Source organism: Halictus rubicundus, chromosome 1, assembly GCF_050948215.1.
Source record: "Halictus rubicundus isolate RS-2024b chromosome 1, iyHalRubi1_principal, whole genome shotgun sequence".
Classification (NCBI taxonomy): domain Eukaryota; kingdom Metazoa; phylum Arthropoda; class Insecta; order Hymenoptera; family Halictidae; genus Halictus; species Halictus rubicundus.
This window is the reverse complement of record NC_135149.1, coordinates 31,746,158-31,771,508: the sequence shown is the minus strand read 5'-3', so window position 1 is coordinate 31,771,508 and position 25,351 is coordinate 31,746,158. Positions and strand designations below refer to the sequence as shown.

Below are 25,351 nucleotides of genomic sequence, written 5' to 3'. Positions count from 1 at the left end.
CAGAAATATTATTAACATTGTAAATTGGTATGACTCTCTAGATTATACACGTCAAGTTTCAAGTGAATCGAAATATGTATACAATAGTTATGAATTATTTCTTACAAACATAAACTTTGCTGATGCCGCAAAAGGGCATTTTCTTTTAAACCTGCCTTGGATGATATATTTAATTTTTTTAATCTTTTTCCTATTACTGCCCATAGATGTTCAATCGGGTTAATATCGGGGCACCAGAGACATATTATAATAAATAAAGTATTTCGTGGTAACTGGTCACTGTATCTCCAGGCTGTAATAAGAACACCTGTAGACATTATAATTTATGAGTCACAAAACACACGTCCATTTCTCCTAATGAACATGTTGAACTGTTCACTGCTTTTTAATTACCAAACTTTGGAAGTAGCAATATAGAAATTAACATCAAATTTATGGTCTTATCAATGTGTGAATTAATTTGAAAAAAAGCTTATTTCGCCCATTACTGCCTTACATAAACTACTAAGTCACTGTTCTTCCTTAGTAGTTTATGTAAGGCACAAACTAGTAAACATAAGTCACTGCTCTTCCTTATGTTTCATTTGCTCACACCGACGATAATTTTTAAAAATTCATAAAACAAACGGTTCTTTCCTCCGACCGTGTTATTTCAAAATCGTGCAAAATAAAAGAGTTAGGGTCATAACGTATGAACGATAAAAATACTGAAACTTTGACTAATCCGTAATGATCTGAGTAAATGTATCCCCGTCATTTTCATAAAGTAATGGTAAAATATCGTTGCATAAAACGTACGAGTTCGCACAGGATTATTTCCGAAACGAAAGGTGCAGAACTTCTCATATCGATTCCTGGTATGAGCACTTTTACCGGGCCACTCTGAGTGAGTCAGTGCAACCCTACCTTTATCGTTACCATGTCTACGTAACCCTCGCGTAGTTGCATAGCCTGATGCATCAACGAAATCGCGAAGGAGTGCGAGTCATCCTATTTTTAACTTGGTGGCGTACGTGTAACACGGAAAGTGTACCGATCTGGGCCAGTCCGGTACCCCACCCGGTCATCCGGTAATCCGCTTGGTCCCAGAGAGACACGGTGATGCCCGATCTCTCTCTCTCTCTCTTTTTCTCACTCTCTTTCTCTCTGTCTCTCTCTCTCCTAGCTCCATCTCCCTCGGACGTTGTTCCTCGGCCGTGCTACCATCCGATCGGTAGGGTTTACTAAGAGAGCGACGAATCCTCCGAAGGTTCAGTGCGAAACGCGCTCTCGAACTCGAAGGATCCTTCGCCTCCTTTGATCCCCCACTCGGCGGAACAGTGAACGAAAGACAAAGAGAGAAACACTTTCCCCGGTGTTGCGAGTCGCTCGAACTTCGCTGCTACCGGTCGCACAACACAACCGATCCCGGCCTCTCGTCGATCGTTCCTTTAATCTCGATGAACGCCGGTCTCGAAGCTCGAGTGTCACTTCTTCGGCCAGCACGCGCGGACCAACTGCTCATCTAGCGAACCTTCGCACACCTGACACACCTGGAGGATCGATCGCTCGGCAGGATGATCGACAGGATGATCGTCGCGGTCCTTCTTGGGCTGCTGGCACTCGCCCACGGTTTACGTGAGTTTCTCACTTTTTCAATTCTGCTTCAACCCCTTGCACCACGATTTACTTTACCGTTTCGGCGGTTAGAACTTTTTTGTCATTTCCTGAAACATGCAGAAAATTTGTACCTATTGTATGCCTATTTTTGTGCATTTGTGATTTTAGGGTTTTATGCATTTATGACAGAAACGAGTCGATGCAATTCAAAACAGTGGAAAAATTAATAATGTTCGAGTATGTCGAGATACTATTTTTAACGTATAAAAATTGTTAATGAGGAAAATAAATTTGTACTTGGCTCCTATAGATTGCAATTGATGTATACGAATTTTAATTTGCGTAAAGATCTGCAGTCTATTAATAACATATATATTTATTAGACTGTGTTCAGAATGTTCGTCATAAGTATGACTCGATATTGTAGGGCAAGGGGTTAACATTGATTCGGTAACAAAGGTCAGTAGAATGGGGATCCTTATGCAAAATAAAAATTATTTGTGTCAATTACAAGAAACGGCAGTTACATGGGAATTGATTTCTTCCGTAATAATAGGTTGGAAATAATGCACCATTGAATTCAATTAATGTTTCTTCTATTTTGTGTTCCACCCATTCATTGTTTACTCGTCAGCAGTCCTGTACAATTGTTCGAATATTTTTATTTCATTGAATAGTCGAGTTTGTACATTGAATAATAGAAATCATATCGACGAGACTCATTATAGTGATCGCTTGGTTCTGATAGTGCACTAGGTCAAAGCCAAAGATTTCTGTTGTGTTAAGACGTTAGACTTTCTGCAATACTGCAAGAGTGGTAATAACTTTCATCAATCGCTTTCAATTAGCTCACTTTCATCTGCCTTGTTTATGCAAATCGTTCGACATAAGAGAATTTGTACTTTTACTAGACAATTTTGGTTCAGGTGTATTTATTGTAATTCCTATTCGGTTCAATCCAAATTTTACATGTGCAATGAAATTATTGTATGTTTTATAGACAGTCGAAGAGAACGTTTTAATTAATATGTATTATTCTACTATGATTAACATGTTCCTGATACGTTCGAAACAAGAAGGTTTATGAATGAGTGTGATGAATGGACAGAGTCTAACCAAGTGATATACTACGTAGGTCACGCTATTTCACGATAATAAGCACTGTTTTTCCCATATAGTTTCAACGTATGTAACTGCACTGTATTATCTCATGAATTATTTCAATCATGTTTATTCAGTTCAGTCTTATTTTCAGTAACATAACATTGTATTCTGTAAAATTTAGCTAATTAAAATCATTCGAAATTCTAAGTTTCAATTTTTACACTATTTCAATATTTCTAATTTGTCTTTACCAAAAAACAAAAATTCAATACATTTAGTTCGAATTTTTATTTCTAAAGAAAATATGAAAGTAAAAATAATGACACGATTACAAAGTTCAACCAAAAATTTATTGCAGATAAAAAAGTCGTCACAGTACATAACTACATTTTATTAGCAATATTGTGAAATGTTTTATTCTTTAAAGCTTATCAAACTACAAATAACAAGGCACTTATTGTATCAATAAAATATCAATTTGTTTCGCCGTAGACTGTGGATTCAAAAATAAAAATAAAAGCGTGCAATAAAAACTTCAAAAGAAATTAACAAAAAATGTTGTGTTCTCTTGAATTTGTTGAAATTAATAGAAGAAAATGGCAGTTGGAATTAATAGGACAAAACACAAGTTACAAAATTAGTAGAAGAAAATAATAGTTGGAATTAATAGGACAAAACACAAGTTACAAAATTAATAGAAGAAAATAGTAGTAAAAGTTAATAGAAGAGAAAATTAGTAAAAGAAAATTTTAATTACGTATAATTATCCGTCTACTTACCACAACATTTCCTTATTTTAACAACCTTGAACACACCTTCGACTTGCAACGACACTGTCACCACACTTTTGGGTTCTAAATCCAAAAATTTGCGCTCACAAGTTTCCTCATCTTCGCGGATGCACCCGTCGCGATTTTCAGAAAAAAAATCGGAGGTGTCAATTAGCCAGTGAAGCTAAATTAGCTAACAGAGTTAAAAATACGGCGCGGAACTTTGGTCTCCCGAGGATCGCGCGCAAAATTTGAATGATCGAAGAATGTTTACCGAAGTTAAAACGCAGTCGATCGTGTGATGTCAGTCTGATTGAAAGGAGCGGTTTACGAGCGCGATTATCACCTCCGCCGGGTCTTCTTCTTGTCTCCGCGGGCTTTCGCGATCGTTTCGCCGGTATCGGGAACGTCCTGTCCTCTAAGGTTAGATTGCGCCATCGGCAACTAGAGCAACTATCCTTGCTCGCTCGCTCGCACGCAAGGACGGTACCATTTGCGTCACGAGACACGAAACCCGGTCGATCTTCGGCTCGGAACGCGTGCAAGAACCTGAAGAAGACATTCCATTCTCGGGCTGGTGCATCGATACATCAGTTGCCGCGAGTTTCGCCAGACAATCGACAAACAGACTTTCCATTTCGAACACCGGTCGGGAATTTCAGAAAATAAACGTGTTCGCCTGTGTTCACGCTTTCTACGATGTACTGTTCCTTATCAAATCGTGTGATAACAGGCCTAACATAAATTCGGAACACTGGGAAAATATTATTTCTATTATACAGGGTCCCCCCCGTTAAGTTATGTCACCATTTTTCAGGCATTTCCGATAGTGCAATTAAAAAATGCTTGAGACAAAAGTTCGTCAGTACTTGGAGTGCTACATGTTCGCATATTCTTAAATCTAGAAAAATGCTTTTTACGTAAAATAGTAAAGGTCACCTTGACTTTTTTAAATGGCACCACATGTTTTGGACGTCATAGGATTGTCGCTGACGTCGAGACGAATTCAACAGTGTGTTATACTATGACCTTGAAATAACCTCAAACTCGAAAGTTTTGGGCAAACGTAACTTTAATGAAAAATTAATTCCTACAAAACAAAGCAAATTATAATAACTAAAAACTAATTATTACTAAAGAAACTAATATAAAGACTAAAACATTTTTTAATTGTACTATCGGAAATGCCTAAAAAGTTGTGACATAACTTAACGGGGGGACCCTGTATATAACGATCATACGACAACAAATTTGGACTCGTTTTAAAGCTAGTTTCATAAACCGTCGTTCATTTTATTCGTTTAATTTTTTAAAAATGCTATACATTTTTTTGAACGTATGTTCATCTGTGAAAACTTTTACTTTTTCCCGTGACTGATTTGATGATTGAAGTTTCCTGTTTACAAGCACACCTCACAAATTGATGTACGACTTTCTTGGTTATTTTATCGAGTTTTGAATGAGAGGTGTTCCCGCCAACTTTGTGGTAGCATAAGTTACTCCATGATGCCTTTAGACGACTGAACTTGTCTCATATCTTTGCTCTAGAAAACAATTTTTAAAAAGTCGTTGTAAAGTCTGTGTCAGTTTTAGTTACGAGAAAATTTTTTAATTTTTGGAAACTTGCTTAAATTTGCAGTATTTTTGGGAAAAAGTGGGTCTTTAGTTTCCCCCCTGCTGTATCATGTTAAAAATATATTAGAGAAAAATGAACACTAGAGAAAGTAGAGGCTCCAAGATTTAAAATGAGTCAATTAAAAAAAGAAATAAATATCGAATATTGAAAGTTCGATCCAATTTTTCGTGTTATGTTTCGCTGATTGATTCATGTTTGTCCACTGCTATAAAATGTTAAAACGGTTTTAACGGGTCTGGCAATAGATGCAAAATTGATCGTTAATAAAAGTCGCGGCCAATCCGCGTCTCGTTTTCATGTTCAGGGCATCTTTGCTGCATGATTCTTCTTCTTTTTTTTTCTCGCCGGGGAATAGAAAGGCTGCGCATGACTATGTAAACGATTATTATAGCAACAGTTGCATAGCGTACCGACGATGATGTCAACGACAAGGCTCAATCAGTGTGCATAACAAACAGATCCGCGAGGACATTAATTTTCGGTTTGTTTTTATGACACCTCATGCTCAGGGCCGTGAAAAATTGCTGACCTGTACCGTTATGTCCGCTCGGTTTCTAAATGTTCATATTTTCTTAGAACGGTGTCCATTAACGGGTTATCAAACTGGCATTAATATCAAACGGAAACTTAGTTATGAAACGATCCCGCACTATAATACACTGACGTACAATCGCCATTTTACGCTGTATTGCAACATTATTAATGGACGGATCTTTATGCGTTTATGGCTTCCAGTGGATTTCTATTCTTCTTTTATTATTTGTCAACTATTGGAACTATTTATGCACACAAGTAAATTGTATTTGACCCGATTTTCCCCGACACTTCGCTAAACATATGTATATTTTACATTCGCGTACTAAATTAAACTTTATTGTACATTAAATTATATTCCACATTATTTATCGACGACTATTCAACGTTCGAAGCACCACACAGGTCAAAATGAATTCTAACTGATTTTTTTTCACAGTTACTGAAAAAGAATGAGAACTTTTTGAATAAACTACTGATGCACATATTATAATAAAATTTGGGCGAGATCAATTATTTCTAAATTCTATTAAACAATTTTTTAAGCCGGTAAACAATGTTAAGGAAATAATGTCAAGGACTTTGATAAAATTTAATAATTAGACTGCAGACATTTCCGCAAAATAAAAATTCTCTTAGGTCGAAAGTAATAATACTAATACTCTTCAATTGTTTTAGTAATTCTACTGTTTCTAATTGCGACAACTCATATTTGGCACAAATTAATAAAATCCGCAGTTTATTAGTTACAAAGGGAACACATTTCCGAGATATTGATTATAAGATGTGCCAACTGCGAGTTTAGATGTGATTTAAAATTGTAATTGACCTTTTTAATTATTGCAGAATGCCCGAAACAAAAGACATCGCCAGGAAGGGAGGTCGTCTGCTACACTTCCGTTTCCGACATCGAACAACTGACCAACGCAGTCTGCAGGTGCACCACGCTGGTGCACCAAGGATACGACGTACGAAATCTCTCGACTTCCGGTAAGTCCTTGCGGCATACTCGATTCGAAATAATTATCAATAATCGCACGCAACAGTGCCTGATGGCCTGGTGGTTTTAACAGAAAACGATACTCGTTTAGCAGACGATTCGCGCTAATCGCGAGAATCGACGGTAAACGATTATGTCATTCGATTTCTTATTCGTTGCGATCGGATGCGCGGGAAAATTATTACTGGATTACAGGGAAACAACAGTGTCAGCCTTCATGGAAACTATAATGATACAAAATTGAAGAGCATCAATCAAGTTTCGTGATGGGATTATGATTTTAATAATTCATGTGTCTGGTATTAGCATTTGCACCGGAGGCGATCTGCGAGGATATTTATACTGCTCTTCAGCTTTTATTAGAGCTTAGTAAAATTAGGTGGAGTCAGGAAATCAATACGTTAAGACATTAATAAATAACTAATGTATTAATTTCCTCGTTCTACCTAATTTTACTGGCAGAAGAATAATCAATTGGAAAGAATAAGCAAAAGAATAGAAGGTTAATACATTATTAATGTATTATTCAATTTCATACTGTCAATGATTGTTTTGGTGAAGTAACTACGAAACACTAAAGCTATAAAATTATTTTTTCGCAAATGACATTTGAGTTTATTCATTGTTTATCTGTAATTGAAGATAGTATTAAATTTTTTCATAGTGGAAGTAGTCAGTACTATAACGAGTGATTGCATAAACACTGCATCCATAAAGATGCGCCACATCCTTGAACTTGCAACAGGATATCGAAATCTAACACCACAACGTATGCTGTTACGTTCAGTCATTTGTTATACTATACTGAAGCAATCTCATTCTCATTTTCCCTCTGCCACGTACGCCTGTACTATTTTAGTCATTCTACAAAGTATTAAAAAATATTGTCTGACACTCTGCAGAATTTTATTCCGTAATAATTAGACAGCGGATTTTATGCATTTATGGCAACAATTAGTAGGTGTAATTTAAAACAGTAAAGATATTAGAAAAATGTAAAGATACTGTCATATTATTTACAACCTATTAAACATATCAAGAAAAGAAATAAATTTCCATTTCACTCCAATTTGTTGTGATTCACATAAAAAATTTGCATAAAGATCCGCTGTCCAGTAATAATATAAAAATTTCGCGACCGTAACTATTAATACACAGCTTACTATTTATAACTTTTATATTTCTTGACTGTGTCAATGACTACCCGTAATTATGTCATCGGCTACCAGTCGCGAAAAACTATCTTTATCACGGTGATTAATGAACCGTCGTCGCCGATTCCATTAATGATATCAAACCAGTTTCAGTAATATTTTGAAATGGTTAACTGCTTTACGACTGTAAATGCGTGTGTCAATTGAGAATCAGTGTCAACTTTCTAGCGAACAGATTGCTTTTCAATTACATCAATTCGAACAGCGAATCGAGAAAAACGCAGCATTTACAATTCATATTGCGTGTCATCCTAACAAGACTTTTAATAATGCTATAATAAAGTTGATTGAAAATTCATAGAACTGCACTAAAGCCCAAGAACATTTCGTCATTCATAAAAATGACAGTCTAGAGAGGATACAAGGCGTTAAAGCCTAGTTAAGACTGCTAGTTAATTTAACATTACTAATTTATTATACCCCCATTAACCAACCTTTACTATACACGAAAATTCAGGCATCATATATTATTCACTAGAAGAGCAAAAATTGATTATGGATTATTTACTATTAAAATACTATTTTACGTATACTAATTTCGTACTGAAAATTACAATTAGAGATAATCTATTTTTTGCAGTTTTTCAATCGCATACAGATTTGAAAAATTTAATTTTGTTTTACACAAATTGCACGCTCAAAGTTACAATAAGACAGCCTTGTAAATCCATTGTTGGGGATTTTCATGGAAAAAATCTATCTATGGTGATGTTAAGTTATTATTTTTATAGACTTCTATTGTACGCGAATTAAATTTTCGAGTCACGCCGATGTTCGTCCCACTTTTTCGAAAAATCGACGACTGTGCGTCGCGTCGTCGTAAACCGTAGCACTTATGCCGCGTCAGAACGCAATAAAAGTATTGATTATTACGTGCGTCATTAAATACAACCGGTTGTGCAAGGAAAAAAATTTTTCCGGCAAGTGGCGGGGAGGGGGTGGTGGGCGGTTTCGTAACATCGCCGAAATCAATTCGTTATGCATAAGAGAGAGGCGGGCAGGTCCGGCCCGGCCCGGCCCGGCCCGGGCTGATTACGGTATGTCACGCGTAAAATTCGATATTCTCCGTACTCGCGTCGGATCACCGGATCGTGGAGGGCCAGACGTGGAAAAAAGGCAAGAGAAATGCATGCCGGGACGAGGACAGATGCGCCTACGTATGCCGTATTTGTGACATAATCGCGCGAAAACGAGCTCAGGCCCGATTCCTCTTTTTTCCCGCCCTCATTTCGCGAATGGTGGCTGCGGCTCGGACACCAATTTTCGAGAAAAAAGACTTCCCTCGACGCGAAGGCTGATTACCTAATTATCACTAGGTCTACGGGACCTGTCAAAATGGCGGTTTCTAATATTGTTAATTTAAAATTATTGAGATTCCTAGGATGCATACGTGAGAAATTATTTAGCAAATTTATTTCTTTGAGTATACAGTCAAACCTGTTTTTGTGCGGTCCTTTTTCTATGTGATTTGTTTTATGCTTTTCTAAAATATTATGTTCATTTTGAAAATATCTCCATGTTTGAAATGAGAAATAAATTGGTAGAAGCCATTTGGGCGAGTCTCAAATTTTGTAATCTACTGTTCCATTGGGATTACAAAGTTGCATTCATTGAAAGTTTATTCAATGCACCTCTTTGGACATATATTCATTAAATTTTCATTAATTGAAATCATTAAATTTTGATTTTGTAACAGCTAACAGTTCCAATTGCTAGCTTTATAATATTGGGGCCAAGGAAAGAAAAATATGTAAATAAAAAGTGAAATGTGAGGATTTTAATGGATTGAGTTATTCTAGTCTAGTGTGACAGCACAAATTTTTATAAAACATTGATCCAAGAGATTCGAAAGGAGTTTTATTAATAATTGTGAGAGTGATTAATAAATGCACACAGATCATGTCTCCATTTTGAGTGTGGCTATCATTCGACTTACAACCACATTTTGATATCTATAAAATTTCCATGTTTTTTAAATTCAGAGTTTTTCATTTCAATATTTGTCATTTTCAAAATTGATTCTTCTGATTATTTATTCTATATCCAACCATTTTTACACATCTTGTAGTCTCAGTGTTAATAAAGTAATTTTATTGAATCGCAAACGAAACGACACACCGATTTCCAATTTTTAACCTGCAGTTCCATTTCTTTGCGAAAACTTGTTACAAGACAAGCTACCTGTGACAGTATCAGTTGCGAAAGTTAAGGGGTTAAATGGATTTTCTATTCCATTCACTTTCGTAAGGTAGTTTCGAAAAAAATGGCCCCGCTCCCGTAGCCAAATCCGAGCATGGGTGCGGCTAATGGGACGCCATCGCGGTCGAAAGTGGTTCCTACAGATGATCCAGTTGCGAGAGTGGAGCAAACATCACTTTCCCCGGCTCGCGCCTAAATTGTATTTAGTTGTACGCCGGCCATTCTTCTCGCCTAACGTCGAGATTTAATCTCGCCATTGGCAGTGAACGTTCACGAAAAATGGTACGATCTGATTTCACATTCCTTTTTCTACCGGCGACCAGGCCTGGTCAACGTTTCTCGCTAACTGTCAATGGTGAAGAAATTGAGAGAAAGGGAGAGAGAGAGAGAGAGAGATGTGGTGTTTTCGGTTGTCGAATTCCACGTGATGTATCCTTGAGCAATAATAATAATAATAATAATTACCTGCAGTCGAAGTTTTGTGGAAAGATATGCATCGATATGATCGTCGAAGACAAGGATTTGGCGCAAACCTGTTCTGCTGCGTGCCATTTACAGACGTAACAGCAGAAGAACGTGTTGCGTATAATGCAATCCTCTGCACCGCCGGATTATGCACTTTTGCCGCGCAATTATATCTTCTTGGTCCTTAAAAGCGAGAAAAAAAAAAGAAAATTAAACACGATAAAGTAATTAGTTGGGAGCGATGATCGAATCGACTTTCTTGCAAGTTTATTGCCTCTTTGATTTACCGAGCTAAAATATTATGCCAGTCAGTTGTTCATTATATAATAAATATATTGCATCACTTGCAAAAAACAGGATTATTCAACTCCAAAAAAGTTTTTTCTTTAATCTCTAAGCTATCTAACTTTTTATCTGAATTCTTTTATCTGATAGCTAGATGACTTATGAAATTGTGATTGCTATTAAAAAATTTATTAACAGTTCTCCTTAATTTAGAATGGTCAATTGAAGGAGAACTGTTAATTATTTCACGATCGTTGAAGTGTTAAAATTGTTTTGACAAAATTAGGGCGCGAATCTTCGCAATTAAAGCGGTCTTTCAAACATGGACGATTAATTACTTAATTAGCTAGGCCTTATTTGAATCCGGTCGTCGCTCCTACTTGGCAAAGTGAGTTGATCTCGTATGCAATTTCCTGACCGATCTGACCAAACGAGCCAGTAATTAAAAAGCCAATAAATTGGATTCGGAACCGTTGTTCCGTTGATACGCGACCTCTAATGGGAAATAATGCTTTGTAATTTTTCGTAATGATCGCTGTCGCGACCAATTACGCGAATGCGTGAAAGTTCATGATTAATTGTTCGAAGACTGTGATTTCGTTTCACCAAACAGCTTCTTGTTGACTGCGTTGCGGGATTGACAATCATGTGGAAAGGAAGGCGGAACTACGTAGTTGCGAGAACTTTTTACCAGCTGCTAGCTTTAACGTTGCTGTCCTGAATTTTACGTCGCGTTTAAATTAACAATCAGAAAAAAGTTCGCGCTTTTACCATTATTCTCGAAGTTCCAAGATGTAACGTAAAAGAATGCGATCGTTAATGTGAAATATAATTAATTAGCACGTAATTACGCAATTATAGTTAGCTGGCAAGAAATGTTAATTAATAGGAGTAAAATGAGTAAAAGAATGAGTGAGAGTGTAAGATAATAAGGCGGTTGTTGTAAACCGAGGTTTTTTACGGCCAGTAACATAATTGTCTATTTATTTAATAGTCGATGCTAAATTGTTGTAAGTTTTATTCTATAAGCAAATTTTTTTCTTCAGATTTTGCGAGTTTCCAGAAGTCACTGAAACAGATGAAGCCACCCCTCCAATTCGTGATTTCCATCGATGATCCTGCAATGACGTTGAACACTTCCGGTACCGTACGTCGGGAGACCACCGCTCGTCTGCTTGGAATCTTAAAAGATGTAATTAAACATTTTCGGTTATTATACAAAATATTGTAACCACTTGCATTAAAACAATCAATTTTTAAATGAAAGTCTAGCTACACTGAATTCTTATTTTATTTTTCTATGAAGTATTTATGTTTGCAAAATACAAATTCACATTTAGCAGCTGTTTGGACGACATTAATCATCACAGGATTAAAAAAATATTACTCTCGTACTGTGGCTCTAATAATTTGATCACTCGCAGAAATAGAAATAGGATTTTACGTATTCATAGCATTCACAATTGCAAACAATTCAGAATACCATAACCCTGAAGAAATTTTAATGCCCTTTTATTTCAAATCTACAAGGTGAACTGCTTAATTTCTATTTGATTTAATGTTTGTCTAAATAGCTGCAGGTTAAGAATCATTTAATAATTGTATACTATCACAATGTGCATATTAACAAAAATAAATAGCATTATTATTCTATGTTCACAACGTGAAATTTCCTAGTCAATACAAGAAACTGATCCTTTCTTCGGGTCTGTAAAGAAAAAGCTAATAAAAATGAGAATTTGCATAAATATACACAGTCTGTTCATAGGTGTGCATTTATGATAAAAAGGAGTGTGTAGATAAAGTATAAAACTGTAACAAAATTACATAAATTTAAGAATGCTCTTGCACTATTTTTTAAGAAATACATTTGCATTTAACAGGTCGACGGAGTAGAATTGAACATTACAGCAGGCACGAAGGATCGATTAGTAGACTTCGTGAAGGGCTTGAAGGACGGGCTAGCGAAAAAGTCATTGGACAAGAGGGTCTTCCTGGTTCTACCAACCAAACCCGAAGATTTGGCGAAACAGTTCGACCTGAAGGGGCTCTCGAAGTAAGTTCCATTTCATTGACGCTAGAAACGCGTGAAACCGACAACTATCCTCGAGAATTTCTGCGACACGTAACAGCCGTCAGCTAAACGGTTCCATGAATTATGTACTGAGTAAGGGACGAGCAGACAGTTCAGCAAAAACTACACATCCATGTACGGTCTATCTGTTCAACCTTGTGCCAATTGTGGACTCGGTAGCGAGTCGAGAATGCTGCAACGATCCGATGCACCAGTTGACCGATTGACTCTTCGCGGATCGACGCGCCTTCCAATTAGTGGATCATTCGCCGAACGCTGTCGTCGAACCGTTCGCTATTTTCCATTGACTATGTTTGAGCGTCGGGGGCAGGGAACGATATGCGAATCAGAACGAAAACTGTCATCTGACGGGATGACAGGAGCACGAACGCGATGTACAGGCTGTCCCAGAATTATTAGAAATACTAGATTAATACTAGATTTCCTTGGAAGGGGTGATTCCCGAGGTCATTTGAAGCAACTTTTTCCTTTGCAGAAATATTCTCCGCCGACTCGTTAACGAGTTATTAACGAAAAACGCGGACCAATCAGAGCGCGGCTACAGCGAACCGATTCCGGTTCATCCAATGCCAACGCCCCGTTCAACGAGTCCTGTCCTATACCCGCGCTCTGATTGGTCCGTGTTTTTCGTTAATATCTCCTCAACGAAGCCGCGGAGAAGATTTTTGTAAAGGAAAAAGTTATTTCAAATGAGCTTTTAAGGAAGTACAACATTTTTGGGGCACCCTGTAGTGTTCGGCGACGTTAAAGCATTTCGCGTCGGATAATATTTGGTACTTGCTACCGAATTATGTTCTTTGTTCACATACAGAATCCTTAAAAATTTAAAACGTAGACTTGTTATCGCTTTGTGTTACGATTTTAATTTAAAAATTGCATCAACAAGAAAATATAAGAGAATTGGCATGCAAATAATCACTGTTTGCACTACAATTTATTTTACAGTTACAGTCATTCTCTGCTGTTCATAATGGCGTAGACGAAAAAGAAAATTTATATTTATTATATGTACTCTAATGGCGACATATGTTACGATAGAAATTACATTTTTTGGTTGTTAGGAAGCATGAGGTTAACAGAAAATAGATATTAAATTTTAATATATTGAGACTTAATTTAATAAATGAAGTCAGTTGGCAGACAAGAATTTTGCATGTGAAGTCAGGTATGAAAGTACTCGTAGCAAAGTAAATGCAATTTATAGTCGGTGGGCGTCATAGATAAGCATGTTATTAAGCGAGGCGAGCGTGGGTGAACAGAAATTCAACTCGCGCAAGGAACAGAGAGGAAAACTATTGTATAAACAATTTGTCGCGAACCGCTATTACCTATTTGCGCCATGACACTCGACGAGATAAGTAGGTCAAGAGTAAATCCAAATCACGGTACCCGTATCATGTATGACTTGTATTCGGAGCGTATCATCGAATATGAATGAGTCTGCATCGCACAGGATTGTCGCGTACGACATCGAAAGGATCTAGGACGAGTCATAGTCATTCTTTTCGAGTAGCAGCACGTCCCCTAGAATGATTACACTGTGTTTCCAGGTGTGATTCACGGATCGGAGAAGTCTGTTGACTATCGTTCTTCGTCCGTGTGCCGTCGTAGACGTTAATGCAAATTTTTCTAGTTTCTCGTGTTTGTCGCCAGGTATGTGGATCTATTTACGATCCCCACGCATTACTTGGCCGAAGAAGATGACGACTATCATTCTTTCCATCCGTCACGATTGATGGGCCTCTTCGACATGTACAACGCGGACAGCTTGATCGACTTGATCACTGGATTGGGAGCACCTAAGCGAAAAATCCTGGTATCGGTGCCTGCGAACGCTTACAAGTTTACTTTGAAGAATCAGGATAGCAATGCACCGGGCTCCGAAACGGAAGAGAGGCAGCCCACTGTCGTTGATCGGAAACAGGTGAAACATCAACGTTATTTTAGGCTTCTTGGATTATAAAAATTTTGATGTAATACCAGAGAGGAAATGAGAGTACTCACGCCCGGGATTTTAGTGTCCCCGGTATAGTGCTTTCCCCTAGTCTATTTTTTAGCCTGGACCAGAACCTGTATCATCTTACCTGCATCATTTGCAGCGGATTCCAAACAATGCCAGTATATGTTAAAAGAGGATCTTCTATGTAGGCTCTGATCCAGCCTAAAAGATGATGCTGTTCCAGGCTAAAAAGATGATGCAGGTTCTTTTCCAGGCTAAAAAGATGATGCAGAAAAGTGGGGACACTAAAACCCCGAGCGTGAGCACTCTCATTTCCTCTCTGGTAATACATTTCTTACTTTACCTAATTTTTGTTTCAAGTTGTGCGACTCGATGAACAATGGCGAATGGACAGTCGAACGAGATGAAGACCTCACTGCACCTTATGCTTTCAAGAACAAGACGTGGATTGCTCTCGAAGATAAAATTTCAATTTCTATTAAGGTTTGAAATGTTCTGGGTTTTCTAGGTTTCACGATTATTTAATTTTTGTTGGAGTAACACGAGTAATTTTTAGGGGAAGTATGCGCTTCTTCGGGAACTGCCAGGACTCGCCATACACAATATCGAAAACGACTTCCAAACAGACTGCGGGAAACCTCTGACTCATGAAATTCATCATTCTTTCACGGACTTCAAGAGAAAGTCGAGGGCTGCTGTCTTGAATGCTTTGGAAGATGATTTACATGTAAATAAAGATTGTTATGAATATAATGAAGCTTGTTTGGAAACCAACGCTCGGTCGTTAAATACGATTTCCTCTTTATCGAGTGATGGTACTTTGACAGAAGAGACGTCTGTTTATTCGGAAAGATTAATTTTACTGAAATGTTGCTTGGAATTACTATTCAATTATACTTTATGCTTACAATTGTGTTATATTTACATTATCAGGTATAAAAATTAGAAGCTTCGTCGGTACAATACCTTTCACCCGAGCTTCAAGTCTAATCAGTGTCTCGTTAGATGGCAACACTTTCTTGATCCTATACTTGTCTAAATTCTAATATTTAAAAACTTAATACTTAATACTTAACATGTGAAGTCACTTTTACTTCATACTTACTTCATATTGCAAGATATGTCGAAAATTTGAAACCACTTTTCCTTCGGTAAACAAGTGTTGGTAATTAATTACAAACTATTTTAATTTACAGCAAACTCAACTAACTTATCCTACTAAAGTTAAGTCATCCGAATTTCGAGTGGTCCGTGTAGTTGACACGGAAGGACACATTCGAGCTGTTCGTGAAAATACTCAGACTGAATTCACTTGCTCCAGACAGGGCTACTTTGTACATCCAAAGAGTTGCAACAGGTAACTTGGCAATTTTCTATATAGTTAAACTGCGAATTTTTATGCAAAAGAACAATTGCCTCTATTAATTGCAAGATACAGGGGCTGAATTTTCTTAATAGCTTTACAGAGTTGGGAACAAGTATTTTTAAATTCTTTCAATGTTTTGTTACTCATTCTTGTCATAAATGCATAAAATATGCCCCTACAAAGAATAAAATTTCTTCTTACTGACTAAAAATTTTCTTTGTTGAAAATGTGATCAGAAATGTCACTAGTATTTGATGCCATCAGATCAATGTATAAAAATACGCGATTTAATTATTATAGAAATATTATAGTTATAAATCACCGTTGTTTATATCGATGATGAACGTTTGTTCCCACAGATTTTATCGATGCGTCAAATTTAATCAAGAAGTGGAAGACTACTCCGTCTTCGAGTTCGACTGTCCAGCAGGATTGGCTTTCGATGAACGCACGGAAGTTTGCGTCTGGCCAGGATCCTTGCCTCAAGGATCCCCGTGTCCAGGAAGTAGCGAGATCGCTCCCGTAGCCCGAGTGAGATTCGAGTGTCCTTCAACTCCCGGATACTATGCGGACCCACAAAATCCTCGTTGGTTCTTCGCTTGCATCGACTTAGGTTTTTATCTCTCGCTGACTAATCCATTCGAGCTTGGCCAAACAAGTATTAATTCCTTAAATATTGTAATTCCAGGTGGTCCAGAAATGATGGCATACGAATTCCGCTGTCCGTTCGGACTGATCTTCGATGAGCACAAGTTGGTCTGCGAGTGGCCTTGGTTGGTACCAGGGTACTCGGACGGTGCTTACGCGAGTACTGTCTACGATAACAGAGGATCTACGCAAGCTGGTGGTGGGTACTATACCGGTGCACTTGGTGGCCAAGGTGGAGTGTACACAGGAACAACAGCTGGTGTTGGCTATTCAGGATCAGCGGGAGTTGGAGGACACTCTGGAGAGTCAGGGCAGTCAGGATTCTCTGGAGCAGCTGGGGTTCATTATTCGGGAACAACGGCAAGCGGAGGATACTCAGGACAATCAGGATTCTCTGGAGCTGGTGGATATACAGGATCGAACGTCGGTGGTCATGGATCTTCGGTTGGGCAAGGGGGAACTGGGTACACTGGAACAACTGGAAGTGGATATGCTGGGTCCAAAGACAGTCACGTTGGAACTGGAGGCTATTCTGGAACTGTTACGGGTGGTTATGGTGGGTCTGGTAAAGTAGGAGCTGGTGGAAGCTATGGAGGTTCATCTGGCGCCGGTTACTCTGGATCTACGAATGAACACACTGGATCTGACTTAGGGTACACAGGAGCAACTGGCACTGGCCAAGTATCTGTGGGCCAGGGTTATGCAGGAACAGGAACCACTGTGCATTCGGGAACTGGCGGAATTTATAGTGGAACAACTGGTACTGGTTATACGGGATCAGGTCAGTCAGGATACTCGGGCTCGGCTGGTGGTGCTGATAGGGGATACTCAGGCTCAACTGGTGGAGTTCATGGTGGATACTCAGGCACAACTGGCGGTGTTCATGGAGGATACTCAGGATCAACTGGCGGTGTTCAAGGAGAATATTCAGGATCGACTGGTGGGGTCCATGGTGGCTACTCAGGCACAACTGGTGGAGTTCATGGTGGATACTCAGGCACAACTGGTGGGGTTCATGGTGGATACTCAGGCACAACTGGCGGTGTTCATGGAGGATACTCAGGATCAACTGGCGGTGTTCAAGGAGAATACTCAGGATCGACTGGTGGGATTCATGGTGGATATTCAGACACAACTGGTGGGGCTCATGGTGGATACTCAGGCACAACTGGTGGAGTTCATGGAGGATACTCAGGTTCGACCGGTGGTGTTCAAGGAGAATACTCAGGCTCGACTGGTGGGGTTCATGGAGGATACTCAAGTTCGACCGGTGGTGTTCAAGGAGAATACTCAGGTTCGACTGGCGGTGTTCATGGAGGATACTCAGGTCCGACCGGTAGTGTTCATGGAGGATCATCTGGAACAGGTTACATTGCTGGATCGACAACCAATGTCCATGGTGGATCTAGTACTGGAGGATATGAAGGATCTGTTGGTGTAGGAGCTGGAGGGGTCACTAGCGGAGGATATGCTGGATCAAAGGGTACTGTCCATGGTGGATCTGGTGTTGGAGGATACGAAGGAACTGGAGGAGCTGGAGGGGTCACCAGTGGAGGATATGCAGGATCAACAACCATTGTCCATGGTGGATCTAGTACTGGAGGATATGAAGGATCTAGTGGCGTAGGAACTGGAGGGGTCACTATTGGAGGATATGGTGGATCAAAAGGTACTGCCCATGGTGGATCTGGAGTTGGAGGATACGAAGGAACTATTGGTGGAGGAGCTGGTGGAATCACTGCTGGGGGATATGCTGGATCGACAACCATTGTCCATGGTGGATCTAGTACTGGAGGATATGAAGGATCCAGTGGCGTAGGAACTGGAGGGGTCACTAGTGGAGGATATGAAGAATCCAGTGGCGTAGGAACTGGAGGCGTCACTAGTGGAGGATATGGTGGATCAAAAGGTACTGCCCATGGTGGATCTGGAGTTGGAGGATACGAAGGAACTATTGGTGGAGGAGCTGGTGGAATCACTGCTGGGGGATATGCTGGATCGACAACCATTGTCCATGGTGGATCTAGTACTGGAGGATATGAAGGATCCAGTGGCGTAGGAACTGGAGGGGTCACTAGTGGAGGATATGAAGAATCCAGTGGCGTAGGAACTGGAGGCGTCACTAGTGGAGGATATGGTGGATCAAAAGGTACTGCCCATGGTGGATCTGGAGTTGGAGGATACGAAGGAACTATTGGTGGAGGAGCTGGAGGAATCACTGCTGGAGGATATGCTGGATCGACAACGATTGTCCATGGTGGATCTAGTACTGCAGGATATGAAGGATCTAGTGGTGTGGGAACTGGAGGAGGGGTCACTAGTGGAGGATATGATGGATCAACGAGTGGTGGTCATGCTGGAGTTGGTTACGTAGGCACCACAGCTGGAGGATATGAAGGTGGAGTTCAGGCTGGCGGAATCGGAACAGGGTACTCGACAGGAGGTTACACAACTTCAGGAATCAAAGGTGGCCAGACCGGTTCCTCCAACGTTCAGTTCTCGGTACCGGGAACTCAATACACCGGATCCAATTTAGGTGGCTCTCAAACTGGAACTGGCCATACCATTATTTATGGTACTCGTCCGCAGACAGGGGTCTATGATTCTTCGGGTACAATAGGTGCGGGAATAGGATACACTGGTGGAGTTCAAGGACATACATGTAAGTACTTCCGGTGAAACCTGGGAGACCTGATATTTTATTTGTTTCACAAAATTATATTTTTCGTATTGACACCCCTCAGCCCCGCATTTATTTAGGCTAACAATAAATGCATACGGACTAACGTGATTGAACGTTTTCTTTACAGCTGGAACCACATACGTACAGAAACCTTACACGCCCACTATCAATTGTGTTACCAACTGTATCAGCACAGCGACATTGCCAGGTCAGATCTACACTGGTCATGGAGGATCTGCTGACGTACTCTCAGGACAAAAAGGAGTGACAACGACATATTTCGGTTCCACTAGTGGTCAAGGATACGATCAAGGCGTTATTAGCGATGGGAAAACAACTTACCAAGGTGGCAGTGGATACACCGGCGGCCATTATGGTTCTGGAAGTACAGGCGGGTTGAACGTAACTTTCGGTGGAAGTCAAGTGCCCTCGATTGGAACCACGTACCACGGATTTGGCAAACCATCCGTTGGTTATGGCGTTACAGGATCTCCAGGAACTATCATAACCGGAAATAATATTCCAGGATCAGTTATCACAGGAGACTCTTCTCCTGGAACTGTGATCACTTACGGAGAAACACCTGGCGCGGTCATTTCAGGATCCGTTGATCAAGGTACCATAGTGACTGGAGGGGTACAGCCGGGATACGTTAAAACTGGCACAGGTACACCTGGCTACGTGGTCAGTGGAGGAGTGAAGACCGTGTACACTGGCTCTGGTAGCCCTGGCACTGCAGTATATGGAACTCCCGCGCCGGGTGTCATCTTGACGGGAACACCCGCGCCTGGAACTATCGTGAAAGGACAACCTAGCCCTGGAATTGTCCTTACAGGGCAAACGGCACCTGGAATTTCCCTCACAGGACAAACGGCACCTGGAATTGTCCTCACAGGACCAACCGCACCTGGACTGTTCCACCACGGATCAGTTGACCAGGGAACAGTTGTCGGTTCCACTGGAGTTCACATCTTCACCGACTCGGGCTACTCTCAAGGTGGCGTTAGTGTAACTCCCGCTTATGGAACGAAGATTGGAGTGAGCACTACTCCGGCCACCGGTTACAAAATAAACGAGTACCATGATAACGGAGGCCGTGGCACCATAAAGTTCAATAACGGCGACGTAACAACCAAGTACACAGAGAATGACATCCCGGACTACAGACCTACTGGTGGTGTCATTCCTCCTGACACTCTTATTCCTGGATACCCGACTGATAGATCTGGCCAGCCAGTCTCAACTGGTTTCACCAAAACAGGACCCACCAAGACAGGAATCACAACTGCCACGTTAGGCGGTCGTGGTACCTATGTGATCAGCACGGGACAAACACGTCCCACGCTTAAACCCGATGCCATAGGCGAAAAGGCGTTCGACGGAAATGTAGCAGGATTCACAAAATCATCCACCGAGAGCAGCATCTACCAAAGCACTCAATCCCAAGACGTGAACTACGTCGACAGATCTAAAATTACTTTGGAACCGGCTAAGACTGGCTACACCTACCCCAAACCTAGTATCCCCTTCGAAACCGGTATCAGAAAGCCTGTGGTGTCATCGACCGAAGGCGGTATCCTCACAGCAACGACGCCAACGCCGTTCCTGAACGTCGAAGTGTACAACTCGCCTAAACTATTCGGATCTACCGTATCACCTGGACTCGGAAACACGTACACTGGCTCTACCGAGGGATACTATCCAGGGAAAGTTCCCAGTGGATTCACGCGCGGGCCGGTACCAACGTCTACGCCTATAGTCTACACAACTGGATCTCTGGATGGTTATAAGACGACACTTTACGATGCCGCTAAGATCCCCGTTGTGTCAACGACAGTCCGACCAGTGATCGACTCTGGCTACCAGACTGTCGTGTCCTCAACACCGATTCCTACGGTCACGGTAACCAGGAATCAGTTCGACGGAGGCATTCAAACTGGATCCATATCCAGTCAGACACAATTTGATCATGGCAGAAGAACCTTCCATGAAAGTGGGAACGTGCAAAACGGTTATGTCTCGAGCACGACTCAACCGTCAATATTTGGAGTGACGTCCACGTACACGATCTCGAAACCTAGACCATTTGGACCACCCGTTACTGTGACTGAGCAACCAGAAGTAAGACTCATTTTCCATCACACGAATTAACACTTGATCCTGAGACTTATTCTTCACTGTAACTTTCCAGATCAATTATGGGTCCTCCACGTCTTCGGGTTCGGAGTACTACGATTCGAAGAGCTCATTCGGACAAAGGGTGACCTCTTCCGGTTTTCCGGACTCTCGAAGGCCACAGGTAAGATCTACATTGAACCTTACCATTTACATTCCCTCCTCCCTGGGGGAAGCCGGGGTTATGTGGGACTATCCCCTGGGGAGTGTCCCCGGACACTACCCACTAAAAACTCAAGCCCACCTAAACTAAAGGGAAGGTGCCTGGATCACGCGAGTACTCAACAGGACACCTCCCAGCTATCATACTAACCGAGGGGAGGGGGTTAGCCTCCCCCACTGACTACTCTATAAGACCCCGGGCGGAGGAAGAGCTATGCTCCCCTCCGACGGCCGGGGACAGCTCACACCCCAAGCCCCCGAATCCGCCGCCTCCCCTGATGGGGGCACAGTGCGACGCGAAGAACCCCACGCGTAGAACCCTCTCCACCCCTCTCTCCCGGGGGCACCAATTAGCGAAGGGTGTCCCCCGCGCCTTCCCACCCAACGGCCACCACCGAGTGGGGGCACAGATCTACATTGAACCCTTGATCATTTTAACCCAGGGTTGCAAAGATTCTATCAAAATTTTAATTTTCAGTAGCCAGTTATAGACTCGTTGTATTAAGAGTTACAAGGATCTCGTCATAGCGTCCATAAGATCTTCAGAAACGTGCTCCTTTTATGGATTAACATACTAATTATTCGATAAACAATCAGAGTTGTATTCTAAAAATATTTGTACCCACAGACTCAGTACCTGCCAAGCGACTCGGGCATTGGCGTAACCTACGGAAAGCCTTTCCCTGACATCACCTATCAACAGTCCACGCCGACCGCGCCAACCGGAGGCTCCCCAACAAAAGTGGAGATCTCGAGGAACGAAGTTGACAAGCTGGTGACGAATTACAACAGGGGCACCACCAAATACGTTCCCAGTCAGTACGACGTCTATACGCCAGGAGTATTTGGAGGAGACACCTCCAGAACACAGACCTCATCCTTCTCATCATCAGGACCGAGTTACGGCTCGACCCCGGCTCCATTCGGAAAGACGCAGTCGTCGTTCTCCGGTGGATACACGAGGCCCACCTCCGTCGTTTCGTACGAAACCACTGCCAAATCCACTGCCGTTGGAAAGGCCAAGGTGATCGTGAAGTGGAGCGATCTGCATCCTCTTCTTCTGGGCAAGCTAGGGGCTGAGTGCACCTGCAAGGGCGATCCTTTCTCTAACCTGGGTGGTCCGGGCTCCAAGCTGATCGACTCGTCCAAGGGCAAGGTAGATCTAGCGAATTACGACGACTCCGACATCTACGTAGACCTTGATAAGGATGGTTCCTACGAGGACGGTGATTACACGACCTACCAGGGACCTACCAAGATCTGGCCTTTGGAGACGCCTGCTCCTGACTTCAGCTCTACAGGTTCTCGAATTGAAGGTCCACCTTCATCCACCTATCTACCAAGTGTCACCCCTTCCGTGCACGCAGGACTTCGCGGCAGCATCCCGCCAAGTCCCTCCGCGAGTCATGGCTTCAGCGCTAACTTCAGATCCGGAAAGAGCTTGAGCAACGCTGCCTCCACCACGAATTCCGTCGGGAAAGGCGCTTCCTTCGATCGTTACGGACCTGGAGGACTCCGAGACTCCGAGGAGGTTCTCGAAGGTGCCACCAATTGCGCCAGACCTGGGCTCTTCCGACACCCCAACTTCTGCAACAAGTTCTACGCTTGCCACTGGGACGACTGGAAGAAGAAGTTCACGCTTCACGTGTTCAATTGCCCTGTTCATCTGACGTTCGACAATGGCGCCGGGGCCTGCAACTGGCCCAGCATGGGGCCCGCTTGCCAGGACGACAACCTGTTAGTTTAGATGGTCCCCTGTCGACGGATAGCTGATCGATCTCGAACACTGCGGCAATTTTTTTTTTATTCTTATCAGCACTTTCTTTGAATACTCTAACGAAGAGCGCACTTTGCGAATACAGGTAATTCTCGATACATGTCAACAACACGGGCCTTGCCAGCGACATGTATCGTACAGGAGACGTAACCGAGCCGTGTCACGTTTACACTCCTCGGGCTTCGCGGCCGTTCACGGGGTATAATCCGCGGTAGTAACTCCGCGACATTTATGATGCAGGTCTTGGCGACATATATCGAGAGATCACTGTATCGGAGATTTGGGCGTAAACGTGTTGGACAACCTCTGTTCTCGTTTTGCTAGTGTACAGAACGAACTAGTTTTCGTTTATTTATTACATTGTTTTGTGTTAAAGCGAATTTTGGAAAATTTTTTGGAACGATATCGAAGTCTGTATTTTGAAAACGTACAGGACGATCTACTTCTCACTTATTTATTGATCGTTTTGACTTCAGAATGCAAATTGTGAGCTCGGAATATCTAGGTTCAAATTTGAAAAATTTTTGGAAGCACTATAGCGGGCCGGAAGTCTTGGCAATCTAGACGAGAAAAGACGATCGTGATACTACTGCAAAAAATATATTTTCATAAATCGCAAACGTAGTGTTTCTCTAAAAAATTACAATGAAGTAACGGTAGTCTTCCTTTCTCTAAACGGATTCGATTAATATTTTTGGCTCGCACTATTTAATTTCCGCGATGCAATTTTGATAAATTGCAACATAGTGTTTCTCTAAAAAATAACAATGAAGTAACGGTAGTCTTACTTCCTTTCTCTAAACAGATTCGATTAATATTTTTGGCTCGCATTGTTTAATTTATTCAGCAGCTCGCCGTGACCTATTAAATTCTACAGATGGGCAACGCGATAAGTGGTTCGCGGAATTTATGCAGATTGATAAGGCACGCGAGTGTGTCGTTAGTTTATCGAAGTTTGCATTACCACGTAATCGAATTTATCTGCTACGGAAGGTCCGGCGTTGGCAATTAGTCTCGATTACCGAAAGAGCGACGAGAGAGAGAGAGAGAGAGAGAGAGAGAGAAAGATTCAGATTTGCATAAACGTGCACAATGACAAAACAATGAGGCGTTGAGGTAACGTTTAATTATAACGAGACATATAACGGTTTACGCTTAATTTCTTCGCATACCACCGCGAGCCGCGGAACGGGTATAACAAAGTGCTTTCCGGAGGTGACGAGGATCAAGACAAAGAAGAAGAAAGATCCAAGGCGATCGAGGTACGGGAACGCGAAAGCACACTGTCCGAGAGGTGAAAGTCAAGCTGTGCTCACCGATCCAAATCGTAGGAACTCGATGGCCTGCGCGATTCGATGTCGCCGGGAAACATTGTAAATAACTGTACGTCCCCTGTTCTTCGAAATTTGTAAATACCGACACTCTAATTCCTGTTTCAACAAAGAAAACAAAAGAAAGAAGAATCAACCAAGAGGACAACCTCGACGGAAGAAGAAGCAAAATCGAAATATTATTTCTCAAGTGGAAAAATGATTTTCTAACCCTTAGCACTCGAATGGCGACTGTAAGGCGCCACTAAAAATTGCTGTATCATTATTTCAAATATTTTTTACATTATTAAATTTGTTTCTATTTAACACGTTGACTGCCATGTCACCCATATGTGTTTAAAAATGAAT

The 25,351-nt window shown here is 41.4% G+C and overlaps 1 protein-coding gene across 6 annotated transcripts; it reads left to right on the top strand.

The window, feature by feature from the left end:
* The first annotated feature begins 844 nt into the window (after positions 1 to 844).
* Positions 845 to 25,351, top strand: LOC143361176 (uncharacterized). 6 transcript variants are annotated; one of them, XM_076800442.1, is made up of 17 exons: positions 845 to 1,617; positions 6,490 to 6,633; positions 11,853 to 11,998; positions 12,690 to 12,862; positions 14,555 to 14,825; positions 15,222 to 15,344; positions 15,418 to 15,588; positions 16,058 to 16,218; positions 16,587 to 16,840; positions 16,916 to 18,025; positions 18,158 to 18,196; positions 18,230 to 18,375; positions 18,568 to 18,592; positions 19,088 to 19,537; positions 19,686 to 21,679; positions 21,750 to 21,857; positions 22,524 to 25,351. In XM_076800442.1, exons 1-17 carry the CDS (start codon positions 1,557 to 1,559, stop codon positions 23,640 to 23,642), a joined length of 6,495 nt encoding a protein of 2,164 aa, XP_076656557.1. In that variant the 5' UTR covers positions 845 to 1,556; the 3' UTR covers positions 23,643 to 25,351. The 6 variants fall into 6 exon arrangements, with proteins under 6 accessions (XP_076656557.1, XP_076656567.1, XP_076656550.1 ...); XM_076800452.1 differs by lacking the exon at positions 18,568 to 18,592 and having other exon boundaries at positions 18,230 to 18,460; positions 19,184 to 19,537; XM_076800435.1 differs by having other exon boundaries at positions 18,230 to 18,592.